This window comes from Trichechus manatus, unplaced genomic scaffold (assembly GCF_000243295.1).
Source record: "Trichechus manatus latirostris isolate Lorelei unplaced genomic scaffold, TriManLat1.0 scaffold00236, whole genome shotgun sequence".
Taxonomy (NCBI): domain Eukaryota; kingdom Metazoa; phylum Chordata; class Mammalia; order Sirenia; family Trichechidae; genus Trichechus; species Trichechus manatus.
In genome coordinates this window covers 1,829,174-1,846,142 of record NW_004444172.1, presented here as the reverse complement: position 1 = coordinate 1,846,142, position 16,969 = coordinate 1,829,174, and the positions used below count along the sequence as shown (strand labels likewise).

General features: G+C 36.3%; 1 protein-coding gene across 1 annotated transcript; it reads left to right on the top strand.

Annotated features, from left to right (window-relative positions):
• The first annotated feature begins 12,270 nt into the window (after positions 1-12,270).
• On the top strand, positions 12,271-13,274 carry LOC101356428 (olfactory receptor 5G3-like). Its single transcript, XM_004389178.2, has one exon. It carries the CDS (start codon positions 12,271-12,273, stop codon positions 13,213-13,215), a length of 945 nt encoding a protein of 314 aa, XP_004389235.1. The 3' UTR covers positions 13,216-13,274.
• The last annotated feature ends 3,695 nt before the right edge of the window (positions 13,275-16,969 follow it).

Below are 16,969 nucleotides of genomic sequence, written 5' to 3'. Positions count from 1 at the left end.
CATGTATCAGAACTTCCTTTCTCTTAATGGCTGAATAATATTGCATTGTATATATGTACACCACATTTTATTTATCTATTCTTCTGTTGATGGACACCTTTTGGCTATTGTGAATAATGCTGCAATGGACAATGGTGTACAAGTATCTGTGTAAGTCCCTGCTTCCAATTCTTTTAGAAGTGGAATTGCTGTGTCATATGGTAATTCTATGTTTAACATTTTGAGGAACTGCCAAATGGTTTCCCACAGTGGCTGCACCATTTTGCATTCCCATCAGCAAAGGATGAGAGTTTCAGTCTTTCCATATCTTCACCAACACTTGTTATTTTCTGTTTTTCTGACAATAGCCAGTGAGTGTGAAGTGATATCTCATAGTGGTTTTGATTTGCATTTTTCCAATGAATAATTATGCTGATCATCTTTTTACATACTGATTGGTGTTTTGTATATCTTCTTTGGTGACATGTCTATTGTACATTTTTTAATTGTGCTGTTTATCTTTTGTTGTAGAGTTACAGGCTTTCTTTAATATTCTGGATATTAAACCCTTACTCAATATATGGCTTACAAACATTTTCTCCCAATTTGTAGTTTGCCTTTTTACTTTGTTGATACAGTCCTTTGATGTAGAAAAGTTTTTAATTTTGAAGAAGTCCAATTTACCTATTTTATCTTTTGATGTTTGTGCTTTTGGTGTAGTATCTAATAATCCATTGTCAAAAAATAGGTTCGGAAACTTTATCCCTACATTTTCTTCTAAATGTTGTATGACTTTATTTCTTACATCTGGTAATTGATCCACTTTAATTTAATTTTCATATATGGTGTGAGGAATGGATCCGATTTCATTCTTTTACATATAGAGATCCAGTCTATTTATTGGAGAGAATATTATTTCCCCATTGAACATTATACTTGCGTCTTTGTCAAAAATCAATTGACCATAGATGTATGGGCTTATTTCTGGACTCTCAATGCTATTCCATTGGTCTATGTGTTTCGGTTATTATCTCTGTACAGTGTGTTCTAAAATCAGGAAGTGGGAGTCCTCCTACTTTGTTCTTCTCTTTCAACATTGCTTTAGCTATTCAGAGCCTCTTGCCATTCCATATAAAGTTGAGGATTACTTTTTCTATTTCTGTAAAGAAGGCTGTTGGAATTTTGGTTGAAATTGTATTGAATCTATAGATTGCTATGGGTAGTATTGAAACTTAACAATATGAAGTCTTCCAATCCATGAACATGGGCATCTTTCCATTTATATAAGTCCTCTTATAGTTTTCGTTGAATAAGTCCTTCATGTCCCTGGTTAGATTTGTTCCTAGGTATTTTATTCTCTTAGATGCTATGACAGATGAAATTGTTCCCCACATTTCTCTTTCAGATTTCTCATTGCTGGTGTTTAGAACCTCAACTGATTTTTGTTTGTTGACCTTGCACCCTGAAACTTTGCTAAATTCCTCTATAAGCTCTAGAAGTTTTCTTGTGGACTCTTTGGGATTTTCTGTATATAAGATCATATCATCTGCGAATAGAGATAATTATTCTTTTCCAATCTGGATACCTTTTATTTATTTTTCCTGTCTTATTGCTCTGGCTAGAACTTATAATACAATAGAAGTGGTGAGAGCAGTCACCCTTGTCTTGTTCCTGATTTCAAGGGAAAAGCTCTCAGTCTTTTTCCATTAATTATAATGCTTGTTGTATTGTTGCTGTTAGGTGCCATCGAATTGGTTCTGACTCATAGTGACCCTATGCACAGCCGAACGAAACACTGCCTGATCCTGCAAGATCCTTACATTTGTTGCTATGTTTGAGCCCATTGTTGCAGCTACTGTGTCAACCCATCTTCTTGAGAGTCTTCCTCTTTTTTGCTGACCCTCTAACTTACCAAGCTTGATGTCCTTCTCCAGGGACTGGTCCTGCCTTATAATATGTATGTGAGGCAAAGTCTCACTATTCACACTCTTAAGGAGAAATCTGGCTGTACTTCTTACAAAACAGATTTGTTTGTTCTTTTGGCAGTCTGTGGTATATTCAGTATTCTTCCCCAACAGCATAATTTGAATGGATCAACTCTTCTTGGGCCCTCCTTTTTCATTGTCCAGCTTTCACATGCATATGAGGTGACTGAAAATATCATGGCTTGGGTCAGGCACAACTTAGTCCTCAAAGTGGCAGTTTTTTTTTTTTAACACTTTAAAGAGGTCTTTTGCAGCAGATTTGCCCAGTGCAATGTGTCGTTTGGTTTCTTGACTGCTGCTTCCACGGATGTTGATTCTGGATCCAAATAAAATGAAATCCTTGACAACTTCAAAGTTTTCTCCATTTATCATGATTTTGCTTATTGGTCCAGTTGTGAGGATTTTTGTGGGCTGTTGGCTTGTCATATATGCCCTGAATCACATTGATGAATTTCCCTTCTTTTCCAGTCTTCTTTAGGGTTTTCATTAAGAAAGGGTGTTGAATTTTATCAAACACTTTTTCTGCATCCATAGTAGAGCTGATCATGTGGTTCTTTTCCTTTGTTCTATTGATGCAGTGCATTACGTTGATTGATTTTCTAATGTTGAACCATCCCTGCATTTCTGGAATAAATCCCACTTGGTCATGGTGTATGATTCTTTTGATATGCTGTTGGATTATATTTGCTAGTATTTTGTTGAGAATTTTTGCATATGTTCATAAGTGATATTCCTGTAATTTTCTTTTCTTGTGGTGTCTTTGTCTGGTTTTGGGATTAGGGTTATGTTTGCTTCATGGAATGAATTAGGGAGTATTCCTTCCTTCTGGAAGAGTTTAAACAGCATTAGTGTCAATTCTTCTCTAAATGTTTGATAGAATTCCGCAGTGAAGCCATCTGGTCCAGGGCTTTTTGTTGTTGTTGTTGTTGGGAGGCTTTTGATCACTGGTTTGATCTCTTCACTTGCTATGAGTCTGTTGAGAATATGTACTTCCTTTTGAGTAAGTTTGGGTAGGTTGTGTACTTCTAAGAATATGTCTATTTCATCTGGTTATCCAGTTTGTTGACACAGAGTTGTTCATAATATTCAGTCATAATTCTCTTTACTTCTATTAGGTCAGTTGTAGTGTCCCCTCTTTCATTTTTTATTTTGGTTATTTGCATCTTTTCTCTCTTTTCTTTGTCAGTCTAGCTAAAGGTTTGTCAATTTTTTGTGATCTTTTCAAAGAACCACCTTCTGGTTTTATTGCTTCTATTGTTTTTCTGTTTTCAATTTTATTTATTTATGCTCTGGTCGTTGTTATTTCCTTTCTTATGGTAGGTTTAGGGTCAGTTTGCTCTTCCCCTTGTAGTTCCTGGAGTAGTTGGTTTAGGCTATTGATTTGAGATCTTTCTTCTTTCTTCGTGTAGGCATTTATTGCTATAAGTTTGCCTCTGAGTAGTGCCTTTGCTCTATCCCATAAGTTTTGTTATGCTGCGTTTTCATTTTCATTTGACTCTCGGAAATTCGTGATTTCTTTTTTGATTCCTTCCTTGATCCATTGGTAGTTTAATAGTGTGTTGCTTAAGTTGCATATGTTTGTGCATTTTCCAGTTATTTATTTTTTTTCTGTTATTGATTTCTAGCTTCACTCCATTGTGGTCAGAGAAAATACTTTGTATGATTTCAATGTTTTAAAAGTAATCAAGACTTGCTTTGTGACCTAACATGTAGTCTATTCTGGAGAATGATCCATGAGCATGGAATGGGATGTATAGTGTGCTATTTTGGGGTGGAGTGTTCTATATATGTCTGTTAAGTCTGGTTGGTTTATAGTGTCATTCAAATACTCTGTTTCCTCATTGATCTTTCTAGATTCAGCAATGTTTTTTATAGTTTTCAATGTACAAGTTTTTCACCTCTCTGGTTAAGTTTATACCTGATTATTTTATTCTTGTACATGCTATTGTAAATGAGGTGGATTTTTTAATTTCTTTTTCAGATTGCTTATTGCTGATGTACAGAAGTGCAATTGATTTTGTGTGTTGATCTTGTACCGTAAAATTTTGCTAAATTCATTTATTAGCTCTGTTGGGGATATAGTGTGACTGAGTATATACAAAACCATGTTTTCTGCAAATAGAGAGAGTTTTGCTTCTTCCTTTCCAGTTTGGATACTTGTTATTTCTTTTTCTTGCCTAATTGCTCTGGCTAAAACTTCCAGTACAGTACTGAATACCAACAACAACAACAAAAAAAACCCAAACCGGTTGCCTTTGAGTTGATTCTGACTTACAGCCACCCTATAGGACAGAGTAGAACTGCCCCCTAGGGTTTCCAAGGAGAGCTGGTGGATTTGAACTGCTGACCTTTTGGTTAGCAGCCATAGATCTTAACCACTGTGCAGCCAGGGCTCCACAATATTGAATAGCAGTGGTGAAACCAGGTGTCCTTGAGTTGTTCCTAATCATAAGGAGAAAGCTGTCTGTTTTCCTTCATTAACTATGATGTTAGCTGTGGGTTTTTCATAAATGCCCTTTATCAGATTGAGGAATTTTCCTTCTATTCCTAGTTTGTTGAATTTTTTTTTTAAATCATAAAGGGGTGTTAGAGTTAGTCAAATTCCTTATCTGAGTTGATTGAGATGATCATGTCTTTCTTTTCCTGTGCTCTGTTAATGTGGTGTAGTGGATTGACTGATTTTTTAATATTGAACCACCCTTACTTTCCTAAGATACATCTCACTGGACTGTAGTGTATGATCCTTTTAATATAATCTTTTGGTTTGCTAGCATTTTGTTGAAGATTATTGCAACTATATTCATAAGTGATATTGGTCTATAGTCTTCTTGTGGTGTCTTTGTCTGTCTTTGGTATCAGGGTAATGGTAGCCTCATAGAATGAGTTAGGAGGTATTCCATCCTCTTCTATTTTTTGGAAGAGTTCAAGTAGAATTGATGCCAATTCTTCTTTAAATATTTGATAGAATTTCCCAGTGAAGCCATCTGGTCCAGGACTTTTTGTTGTTGTTGGGAAGTGTTTGATTACTAATTCAATCTTTTCCATTGGTAAGGTTCTGTTGAGATTTTTTCTACTTCTTCTTGAGTCAATATAGCTAGATTATGTATTTGTAAAAATCTGTCTATTTCATCAATGTTATCTAATTTGTTGGCATGCAATTTTTCACAGTATTCTCTTATAATGCTTTTTATTTTAGTTTCCATTGTGGTCATAAAAAATACTTCGTTTTACTTCAGTCTTTTTAAATTTATTGAGATTTATTTTGTGACCTAGCATAGCATATGATCTTTCATGGAGAATGATCCAAGGTCACTGTAAAAGAATGTGTATTGTGCTATTGCTGATTGGAGTGTTCTATATATGTCTTTTATTTATACTGTTGTTCAAATCCTCTATTTCCTTACTGATCTTCTTTCCAGATGTTATATGCATTATTGAAAGTGGTGTACTGAAGTTTCCAACTATTATTGTAGAATTGTCTATTTCTTCCTACAATTATGACAGTGTTCACTTCATGTATTTTGATGCTCTGATATAACAATTACAAACATATACTTAGGTGCATATTTATGTTTGTAATTAGTATATCTTCTTGATGAATTGAACTTTTTTTTACTATATAATGTCCTTATTTGTCTTTTATAACAAATTTTGACTTAAAGTCCTTTTGTGTGATGTTAATAAAGCCACCCTTGCTCTCTTTTGGTCACTATGTGCATGGAATATTTTTTCTGCCATTTGACTTTCAATCTATTTGTTTCCCTTGTAGACAGCATATAGATGGATTCATTCTGCCAATCTCTTTCTTTTGATTGGAGAATGTAATCCATTTACATTTAAAGTAATTACCTATAAGTAAAGATTTACTTTCATTCTTTTTCCCTTTTTTTGTGCTTTATGTCTTTTTTTTTGTACCCCATTTACACCAAGAATTCTATAACAAGTCAAACTGTCTTTCAAGAACGAAGGCAAAATTATGACATTCCCACATGAACAAAAGCTGAGGGAGTCCGTTATTACCATACTTGCCCTACAAGAAATGCTAAAAGGAGTCCTTCAGAGTGAAATAAAAAGGACACTAGACAGTAACTCAAAGCACTATGTAGGAAAAAAAATCGCTGATAAAGGTAATTTTATGGGCAACTGTAAGGCTAGATTTATGGTAATAGAAAATATTTTGTTTTACTTCAATCTTGTATCAATCGCGTATCCTTTCACCATACTTATTCAGTCTGCATGCTGAACAAAGAATCCGAGAGGCTGGACTATATGAGGAAGAACGTGGCATCAGGATTGGAGGAAGACTCATTAACAACCTGTGATATGCAGATGGCACAACCTTATTTGCTGAATGTGAAAAGGACTTGAACCACTTATTGAAGAAGATCAAAGACTACATTATTCAGTATGGATTACACCTCAACATAAAGAAAACAAAAATCCTCACAACTGGACCAATAAGCAACATCATGATAAACGGAGAAAAGATTGAAGTTGTCAATGATTTCATTTTACTTGGATCCGCAATCATTGCCACAGAAGCAGCAGTCAAGAAATCAAACAATGTTCTGTGGTCTTAAAAGCTTGTGAGTGGCCATCTGAGATGCTCCACAGTCTTACCTATTCTGGAGCAATGGAGAAAGAAGAAAACCAAAGACACAATGGAAAGATTAGTCCAAAGGACTAATGGACCACAACTACCACAGCCTCCACCAGACTGAATCCAGCACAACTAGGTGGTTCCTGGCTACCACTACCAACTGTTCTGACAGGGATCACGATAGAAGGTCCCAGACAGAGCTGGGGAAAAATATAGAACAAAATTCTAACTCACAAACAAAAAAAAAAGAGCAGACTTACTGGTCTGACAAAGACTGGAGAAACCCCAAGAGTATGGCCCCTGGACATGCTTATAGCTAAGTAATGAAGTCACTCCTGAGGTTCACCCTTCAGTCAAAGATTAGACAGGCCCATAAAACAAAATAAGACTAAATGGGCACACCAGAACAGGGGCAAGGATGAGAAAGCAGGAGAAGGAGACAGGAAAGCTAGTAATGGGGTACCTGAGGTTGAGAAGGGGAGAGTGTTGACATGTCGTGTGGTTGGCAACCAAAGTCACAAAAAAAACAAGTATTAATTGTTTAATGAGGAATGAGTTTGCTCTGTAAACCTTTATCTAAAATACAATAAAAAAAAAAAAGAATCTGAGAAATCACACACACACATAAGAAAGAAATCAAATGACACATTGCATTGGGCAAATCTGCTGCAAAAGACCTCTTTAAAGTGTTAAAAAGCAAAGACGTCACTTTAAGGACTAAGGTGTGCCTGACCCAAGCCATGGGGTTTTCAATAGCCTCATATGCATGAGAAAGTGGGCAATGAATAAACAAGACTGAAGAAGAATTTATGCCTTTGAATTATGGTGTTGGTGAAGAATATTGAATATACCATGGACTACCAGAAGAATGAACAAATCTGTCTTAGAAGAAATACAGCCAGAATATTCTTTAGAAGCCAGGATGGCAAGACTTCATCTCACATACTTGGGGTGTTATCCGGAGGGATCAGTCCCTGGGGAAGGACATCATGCTTGATAAAGTAGAGGGTCAGTGAAAAAAGGAATACCCTCAAGGAGATGGATTGAAACAGTGTCTGCAACAATGGGCTCAAGCATAACAATTGTGAGGATGGCACAGGACTGGGCAGTGTTTGGTTCTGTTGTAAATAGATAGGGTCACTATGAGTCAGAATCGCCTTGATGACATGGAACAAGAACAAGAACAACAGATTTATGGTATTTTTGTTTTGCTGGATATAGAATTCTCAGTTGACAGTTCTTTTCTTTCAGTACGTTAATTATGTCATTCCACTATCTTCTAGCTTCCAAGATTTCTGAGAAGTCACCCTATAACCTTATCGAGGTTCCCTTGTATGTGACAATTCACTTCTCTTTTGTTGCTTTCAGGATTCTCTCTTTATCTTTGTTTTTTTGAGAGTTTGATTATGTAATGTGTTGTGGTGTGAGTCTCTTTGGGTTTATCCTGCTTAGAGTTTGTTGAGCTTCTTGGATGTGTAGATTCATGTTTTTCATCAGGTTTGGAAAGTTTTCTATCATTCTTTCTGTCCCTTTCTTTCTTTCTTTTCTCCTCTGGGATTCCTATGATGTGTGTGTTGGTTTGCTTGATGGTGTCCCACAATGTCTTCTAGGGTCTGTTCACTTGTCCTGATTTTTTTTTTCTCCTCATTTGTTTTGTCTTCTAGTTTACTAGTTCTTTCTTCTCCAGCAGAATTCTGTTTTTGAGCCCCTACAGTGAATTTTTCACTTCAGTTATTGTATTTTTCAGCTCTAGTAATTCTGTTTGGTGCCTTTTTTATAGTGTTTATATCTTTATCAGGAGCCCTGGTGGTGCAGTGGTTAAGCACTATGCTGCTAACTGAAAAGTCAGCAGTTTGAACCCACCAGCCAATCCTCAGGAAAAAAGTGTGGCAGTCTGTTTTTGTAAAGATTACAACCTTGGAAACCCTATGGGGCAGTTCTACTCTGTCCTATAGGGTCGCTATGAGTCAGAATTAACTTGATGGCAACACGTTTGAGTTTTTTTTTCTGGTTTATATCTGTAATAGGAGCCCTGGTGGTGAGTGGTTAAGAGCTTGGCAGTTCAAACCCAATAGTGGCTCCGTGGGAGAAAATACCTGGTGATCTGTTCCCGTAAAGATTATAGCCTAGGAAACCCTACAGGGCAGTTCTATTCTGTCACATGGGGTGGCTATGATTCAGAATGGACTCAATGGCACAAAACAACAATGGCATATCTTTACTGATATTTTCATTTTGTTTATATATTGTTTTTCACAGTTTTCTTTTGCTCTTTGCCAGTGTTTTCCTTTAGTTCTGTGAGCATATTTAATAATGATTTTTAAAAATTATTCTATTCTATCCAATATTTGGGTTTCCATGTGGATGATTTCTGGTATGTAATTATGATGTTTTGAATGGGCCATTCTTTCCTGTCTCTTTGTTTTTTCTGTTGAAAGTAGGACATTTGAATATTATGTTATAATACTCACATTATACTATTATAATGGGAAATCTCTAAAGGGAAAGCTCTGAGACTCATATTCTTTCCCTTCCCCAGGGTTTGGAAGTTTTATTTTTTCAATTGTTGAAGGCTGTAATTGTCTGCTCAGCCACCTTCCGTAAGTCTTTTTGAATGACTGTTTTCCTGGAAATACCCAGACACTGAGGACTCTGTTCCCCAGCCTGTGCCCAACTGACTCACCTTATATTTTGAAATAGATTTCCTTGTACTCCAGAAAACAAAAGAAACACATCCACACACGGTGCGGGGTGGGGGATGGGGGGACTTTCCCAGTCTTTGCAACTTGGCTCTGTGTCACGGTTCTTTTTCTAAAATATATTATTTTATACAATCCTTGCAGCATCTTTGGGAGATAGAAAATGTTTCTTTATTTTAAAGATATAGGTAATGAGACACAGAGAGGTTTAAAGTCTTGTCCAAAGTGACCCGGCCAGTAAGCTGTGGAATTGAGATTTACACTCAGGCAGTGTGTGGTTTCAGAATCCAGGCAGTCCACTACCTCATCCCAGCTGTGCTGGTTGCTCAGTGCATCACTCCGCAGTGATGGAAACAAGGCTCTCTTTTTGTAAGAAGGATTCTAAAGGAAAAGAACATGGTTTTCTCAGGAATCCTCTTGGGGAGAAAAGACATAGTTGGGGAATAAGACTTGGCCCAAATGCTACTGAGATCACTTTGATTTTGTCCCTTCAGGTGTAGGCTCTTGAGCTTTTAGTTCTTCAGGGAACTGACTCTAAATTAGTAAAAATTGCCAAGAAAATGTCCCTTATTTTCAGTATGTGAGTCAGTGTGCATATCAAAGTGTATTTCTCTACTCCCAGGCTGATCAAGATGAGGATTTGTCTTCTTATCAAGTGCCTAGAAAGTCATGCCTTTTGGGGAAGGTTACCACTGTGAAGGAAGTTGAATCTTCCATCCTTCTTCTAGAAACTGTTCATTCTCTTTGAAGCGGTTAAAGACTTGAAGAATATCTTTAAAAAGGTGAATACATGTGTTTTGGGTAACATGAAGTTTTTGAAATATGATGGAGAAATATGAGAGTGAGTTTGAACTGTGAGAATACAACCTCCCCACCCCAGGGTCTCTGAAAAGAGCAGACTTTGGCATTTTGCTCATATATTTATGATACTAAACAACTGGCTTATGTAACTTTCTTCGAACTGAATTTCCTGCAGATTTTTTATCATATAGAGGTACTGCAACATACATGAGGGATTCTAAGGTTACAGAATAAGAGGTATGGAAGGGGTATAGAGATTATCATCATTTTATAGAAGATACAAAATAACTTTTATGTTTATATAAAAAAAGAGCTGTTGCTGTTGTTAGGTGCCATCGAGTTGGTTCTGACTCATAATGATGCTATGTACAATAGAACAAAACACTGCCTTGTCCTGTGCCATCCTCACAATTATTGCTATGTTTGAGCCCATTGTTGCAGCCACTGTGTCAATCCATCTTGTTGAAGGTATTCCTCTTTTTCACTGACCTCTACTTTACAAAGCCTGATGTCCTTCTCCAGGGACTGGTCCCTCCTGATAACGTGTCCAAAGTACATGAGATGAAGTCTTACCATCCTCACTTCTAAGGAGCACTCTGGCTGTACTTCTTCCAAGACAGATTTGTTTGTTCTTCTGGCATCCACGGTATATTTAATATTCTCTACCAACACCATAATTTAGTTTGCTTGGACTAAAACTAGAAGCAGTCTATGCTGCCCCCTACCTCCACACACTTATCTTTGTATATTTGGACAGGCACAAACAAAAACAGTTCTGCAATGGATAATGGTCCTAAAATAATCCTAGAATTGTCTATGTGACTGCTGCACATACACACCATATATCATTAAACATAGAATAAGGATAATGATAAAATAATGACACTAACAATTCAAATAATTGTTAACTATTTGAAAATCTATTTAATGTTTCACATATTATATCATTCAAGAGTGATATATTAATTTGATTTCATTTATTGAGATTAATTGAACTGATTATAAATACTATGTAAAACTAGATTTTTCATATGCATTATCCACACCATTATCTTTTGCTGATTTTGAAGAGCTTGAATTGATCTCCTTTGACTAATGAGTCAGAGAAATAGTTTTTTCTTGAATGTTTTGCCTGCATAAAATATTATGCATTTGAGATTTTACATATATCACTACTAAAACTGATATTTCCTGATAGATTTCAGGATAAGAGCCTTAAAAGAATATTATATAAAATATGGGAAATCAGGTTAAATTATTTATTTTTCTACTGAATTAAGATATCCTTCATAAATTCATAGAAATTACATGTAGAAAATAAGCAGAGTCGAAATCAGTCAAACCCACAGCAGAGACATAATTTTCAATGCAATTTCCATGGCAAGTTATTGTCTTATATTTGCCAGATAACTTGATTTTAAAGATAGGGCCTCTCAATTCCTTCTAAACGTTACATTCCTTTATTGGAATTATGTGGGTAAAAGAAACTTCTACCCTCTTCCCTTTTGTTCCCAATCTGTCATTTTATATTATTGGCTCTTGGTGCCCCTTTGACTTCACGTTTTCAGGGCAGCTCTTTATAAACATGAACAACTGTTATTCTTTTCTACTATTCTCCTTCAGAATGAATAACCTTTGTCAATTGTATGAATTTCCCTTTCTACACCTCTCTATAATGGAGAATAGACTGATAAACACATATGTGAATTGGGTCTTAATAACATTAGAATGATACTCTTCATAGTACAGGAACTGTTATGCTTACTGTTTCCCAAATAACTAGTGTTAGAATCTGACCATCTCATCAGTTTTTCCACTAATACTGGTAAGTGTATTTCTAAGTGGGTTTTATTATCCCATTATACATTAAGATGAAACGTGGAGAATGATTCCCATTTCAAATACAATTTTAGAACTTGAGGGAGTTTTCGATCATATAGCTGGAGTTTTTCTTTGGTTGGAGGATGTATTGAATCCAAAGAGATCAAGTGTGAATTGCTCAATTTTACACAGGATTTTAGCACAACTACCCGTCTGTATTATCCAGGAATATTATCTCCCCGTTCAATAATATTCTAATGATTGTCTTTTTTAGATCTGTTTAAAACAGCCAGTCATTGGCTTAAAAGACTATTTGTAACTGTTAATGACTGTTATTTTATAATAAAAAATCTTTTTATTTGTTATAACAGATTGCAATCAACTGATGGAAGATAAGAATCAGACAATAGTGATGGAATTTCTTTTCTTGGGTCTCACAGATCATCTCCATCAGCAGATTGTTCTCTTCATCGTGTTTCTCTTTGTTTACTTGGTCACATTGTGGGGTAACCTGGGAATGATCACACTGATATGGACTGATTCCAGACTCCACACTCCTATGTACTTTTTTCTTAGCCACTTGTCCTTTATAGATATTTGTTCCTCTTCTTCCATTGCTCCAAAGATGCTGTGTGACATCTTTGTGGAGAAAAAAGACATCTCTTTCCTTGGTTGTGCTACACAAATGTGGTTTTTTGGTCTGTTTGTGGCAACTGAGTGTTTCCTCCTGGCTTCCATGGCATATGATTGGTATGTGGCCATTTGTAAGCCCTTATTGTACACACTCATTATGTCCCAGCAGGTCTGTGTGCAGCTAGTGGTAGGGCCTTATGCTGTGGCTCTTATAAGCACCATGACCCATACAACATTGACTTTTTGCTTACCCTTCTGTGGTCCAAATATCATAAATCACTTCTTCTGTGATATTTCACCACTGCTCTCCCTGGCATGTGCAGACACCTGGATCAATAAGTTGGTGCTTTTCATCTTGGCTGGAGCTATAGGAGTACTCAGTGGCTCGATCATCATGGTCTCCTATGTTTCTATCCTGATGGCCATCTTGAAGATCCAGTCTGCTGATAGGAGGTGGAAAGCCTTCTCTGCTTGTTCTTCTCACTTGGCAGCTGTCTCTATCCTCTATGGGACTCTTTTCTTTATTTATGTTCAGCCTAGCTCAATTTCCTCCCTGAATATCAATAAAGTGATTTCTCTGTTTTATACTGTGGTAATCCCCATGTTAAACCCCCTTGTCTACAGTCTGAGAAACAAGGAGGTGAAAGATGCTTTCTGGAGGAAGCTTGAAAGAAAAAACTTTTTAATAGGTAGGTAAAATAGATTTTTTTTGTGTATTTTTTCATAGATGTTGATTCAGAATGTGTAGTAAAAAGAACACTGGGTTGGAGATTAGAGGTTGCATATAATAAATCGAATAAATTCTGGATTTTCCAATTAACAGAGTATTTGAAAAATGCGAAGTTCTTAAATATTTTTCTACTTCAATCTTGTTCTTTGTGGCATGATGAGGACTTCTAAATAATATAGAGATGGATTGAGAATATTAATGTAAAAATATACTAGAGGAAAGCATAGGTAAATATTCGTGTAATCTTGGGTGAATTCTTTTTAAACCAGATGTGAACACTAAAAGCTATAAAAGAAAGATGAAAACACCACAAACAACATTAAAAGACAAGTAATTAAATGAGGGAAAATATTTGCAATACATGTGCCAAACAATGGAATAATATCCCTAATACTCAAAGAACAGTCACAAATTCACAAAGAAACATAAACAATACATAAATGGGTAAACAAATAAACAGGCAACTCACAAAAATGGGAATGCAAGTTGCAAAAAATGTCTAGAAAAATGCTCAATATCATTATTGGTCAAAATGCCAATGAAGTGCCTTTTCATCCATCAGATAAATCACTGATAGAGGCCACTGTTGGGAGGTTCCTATTTGACTATGGATACTCTTATTATTTCTGCTAGTGTATGAAGTCTTCCATTTCTACAAAGTAATTTGGCAGTTTCCATTTAAAATACTAAATTAATATAGCTTCTGAGTGAGAAATCCCCTGATTCAAAGCCTACACTACAGAAGTATAAATACCAATTCAGAAGATTACATATATGATAGCATTATGTGAAGTGACAAAGAAAAATAAAGGAAACCCACCGCTGGATGGATTATCCATCACTACATAGAATATCCATCACTAGTAGAAAAGTATACACTTTCTGTGAAATGATGTGCAGCTAATGAAAAGAATGATTTAGATAGTCATGGATTGGTCTAGAGAGAATTATTGTATATAGTCATTTTTTGGTCAAAAAAAAAACAAGTTGAAGATCAATGTGCATCACTGATTACATTGAAAAAAGGTAGAACCGTGTATTATGAATAAATTGTCATGTGAATATAAACATGGAGAGAACTATGAAAGCATATACACTAACCTGTTAACACTGATTACTTCAATGGAAGTGGCACTGGAGATGGGTAGGGAGAGGTTTTATTCACACATATTTGAGCTGTAGTTTATTCATGCCCTCTTGTGCTACTTGGATTCAATCCAGATGTACTACTTTCATCCTGCGAGACATTGCTGGTGGAACTGTGTCACTTTATTTATTGGAACATTTGGAAGAACCAGGTTCATTATGGGCAGGCTTGGATGCATGGTCACAAGTTGTCCATGTCCAAGAATTCCTTCATTGCCAGGGCCCAGAAACAGACCAGCTGCTGTTTCTCAAAAGCCATAAAATTCTCTGCTGCAAATAGCATGAACTTGCTTCTGAATCCCTGAGCCTGAATTATTATTATCCCACTGAGGCTTGCAATAAGCTCCATACTGCTTATATTCCCGCTAATACCACCTGCCATAGCATACAGTCTGTTGGATCATGTGGCCCCAGTGTCATGGCTGCTTGCACTGTAACTGGTACTTGCTATAGAGCCTTTTCTTGCTCTGTTGTTGTGTCGTTAGGTGCCATCAAGTTGATTCCGTATTGTAGTGACCCTATTTACAACAGAACAAAACACTGCCCGGTCCTGCACCATCTTCACAATTGTTGTTAAAGTCCATGTTGCAGCCAGTGTGTCAGTCCATCTCATTGAGGGTCTTCCTCTTTTTCACTGAACTTCTTCTTTACAAAGCATGATGTCTTTCTCCAGGGACTGGTCCTTTCTGATAACATGTCCAAAGTACGTGAGAGAAGTTTCTCCATCTTCGCTTCAAGGAGCATTCTGGCTGTACTTCTTCTGAGACAGATTTGTTTGTTCTTCTGGCAGTCCATGATATATTCAATATTCTTCACCAACACCATTATTCAAAGGCATCAATTCTTCTTTGGTCTTCCTTATTCATTGCCCAGCTTTTGTATGCATTTGAAGCAATTGAAAATACCATGACTTGGGTCAGGTGCACCTTATTCCTCAAAATGAAATCTTTGCTTTTAACACTTTAAAGAGGTCTTTTGCAGCAAATTTGCCCAATGAAATATGCCTTTTGATTTCTTGACTGTTCTTCCATGGGCATTGATTGTGGATTCAAATAAAATGAAATCCTTGACAACTTCAATATTTTTTCCATTTATCATGATGTTGTTTATTAGGCCAGTTGTGAGAATTTTTGTTTTCTTTATGTTGAGATGTGAAGGCTATAGTCTTTGATCGTCATCGGTAAGTGCTTCAAGTCTTCACTTTCAGCAAGCAAGGTTGTGTCATCTGCATAATGCAGGTTGTTAATGAGTCTTCCTCCAATCCTGATGCCACATTCTTCTTCGTATAGTTCAGCTTCTCAGATTATTTACTCAGCATATAGATTGAATAAGTATGGTGAAAGGATACACCTTTGATGCATACCTTTCCTGATTTTAAACCATGCAGTATCTTGTTTTCCTGTTTGAATGACTTCCTCTTGGTCTATGTACAGGTTCTGCATGAGCACTATTAAATGTTCTGGAATTCCCATTATTCTCAATATTATCTATAATTTGTTATGATCCACACAGTCAAATGCCTTTGCATAGTCAATAAAACACAGGCAAACATCTTTCTGGTATTCTCTGCTTTTGTCAAGATCCATGTGACATCAGTGATGATATCCCTCATTCCACCTCCTCTTCTGAATCTGGCTTAGAACAACATAAATTTATAATTTAACAGCTCTGTAGGTCAAAAGTCTAACACGTGTTTCACTGGGATAAAATCATAGAGTGGAAGGACTGTGTTTGGTTCTGGAGGCTCTAGGGGAAAACCAACTTCCATGTCTTTTCCAGCTTCTACAACCTTCCCTCATTTCTTGGCTTGTGATTCCTTCCTCCATCTTCAAAGGCAGCAAAACCACATCTCTCTAACCTTTTTTCTGTAGCTACGTCTCCTCGGACCACAGGTGGAAAAGATTGTCCACTTTTTTAAAGATCTGTGTAATTAAATGGGAGACCCCGGGTGGGGAAAACAGTTAATGCACTCTCAAGCTAACTGAAAGGTTGGAGGTTCGAGTCCACCCAGAGGCACCTCAGAAGAAAAGCCTAGTGATCTATTTTTGAAAAAAATCAGCCATTGTAAACCTTGTGGAGCATAGTTCTACTGACATACATGTAGGATCACCTTGAGTCAGAGTCGACTTTACATCATCTGGTGGTACTAACTTGAACTTGATTTTCTTTTTAATGTGACTGTCATTTCTTCTTTTTTAAAAATAATATATTTTATTTTGATGAAAATATACACAGCAAAACATACACCAATTCAACAATTTCTGCATGTACAATTCAATGTCATTGATTAGATTCTTCAAATTGTACAACCATTCTCAGTATTCTTTTCCAAATTATTCCTCCATGATTAACATAAAATCGCTGTCCCCTAAGTTTCTCATCTAACATTTAAAACTGCTGTTGTCAATTTGATCACATATAGATAATTCTTTGAAGGAACACAATCTCAAGGCAGGTATTGTTTACCAATTAAGCAACACTGTTGTTTGGTTTAAAGAAGACTTCAGGGAATAGTTTTGGTTTAATGTTTAAAGCTTAAAGATCATTTCAGGGCAATAAATTTCAGGGGTGCATC

Excerpts from the sequence above, each read along its gene's own strand:
- LOC101356428 (XM_004389178.2), top strand. The coding sequence starts at position 12,271 with ATGGAAGATAAGAATCAGACAATAGTGATGGAATTTCTTTTCTTGGGT.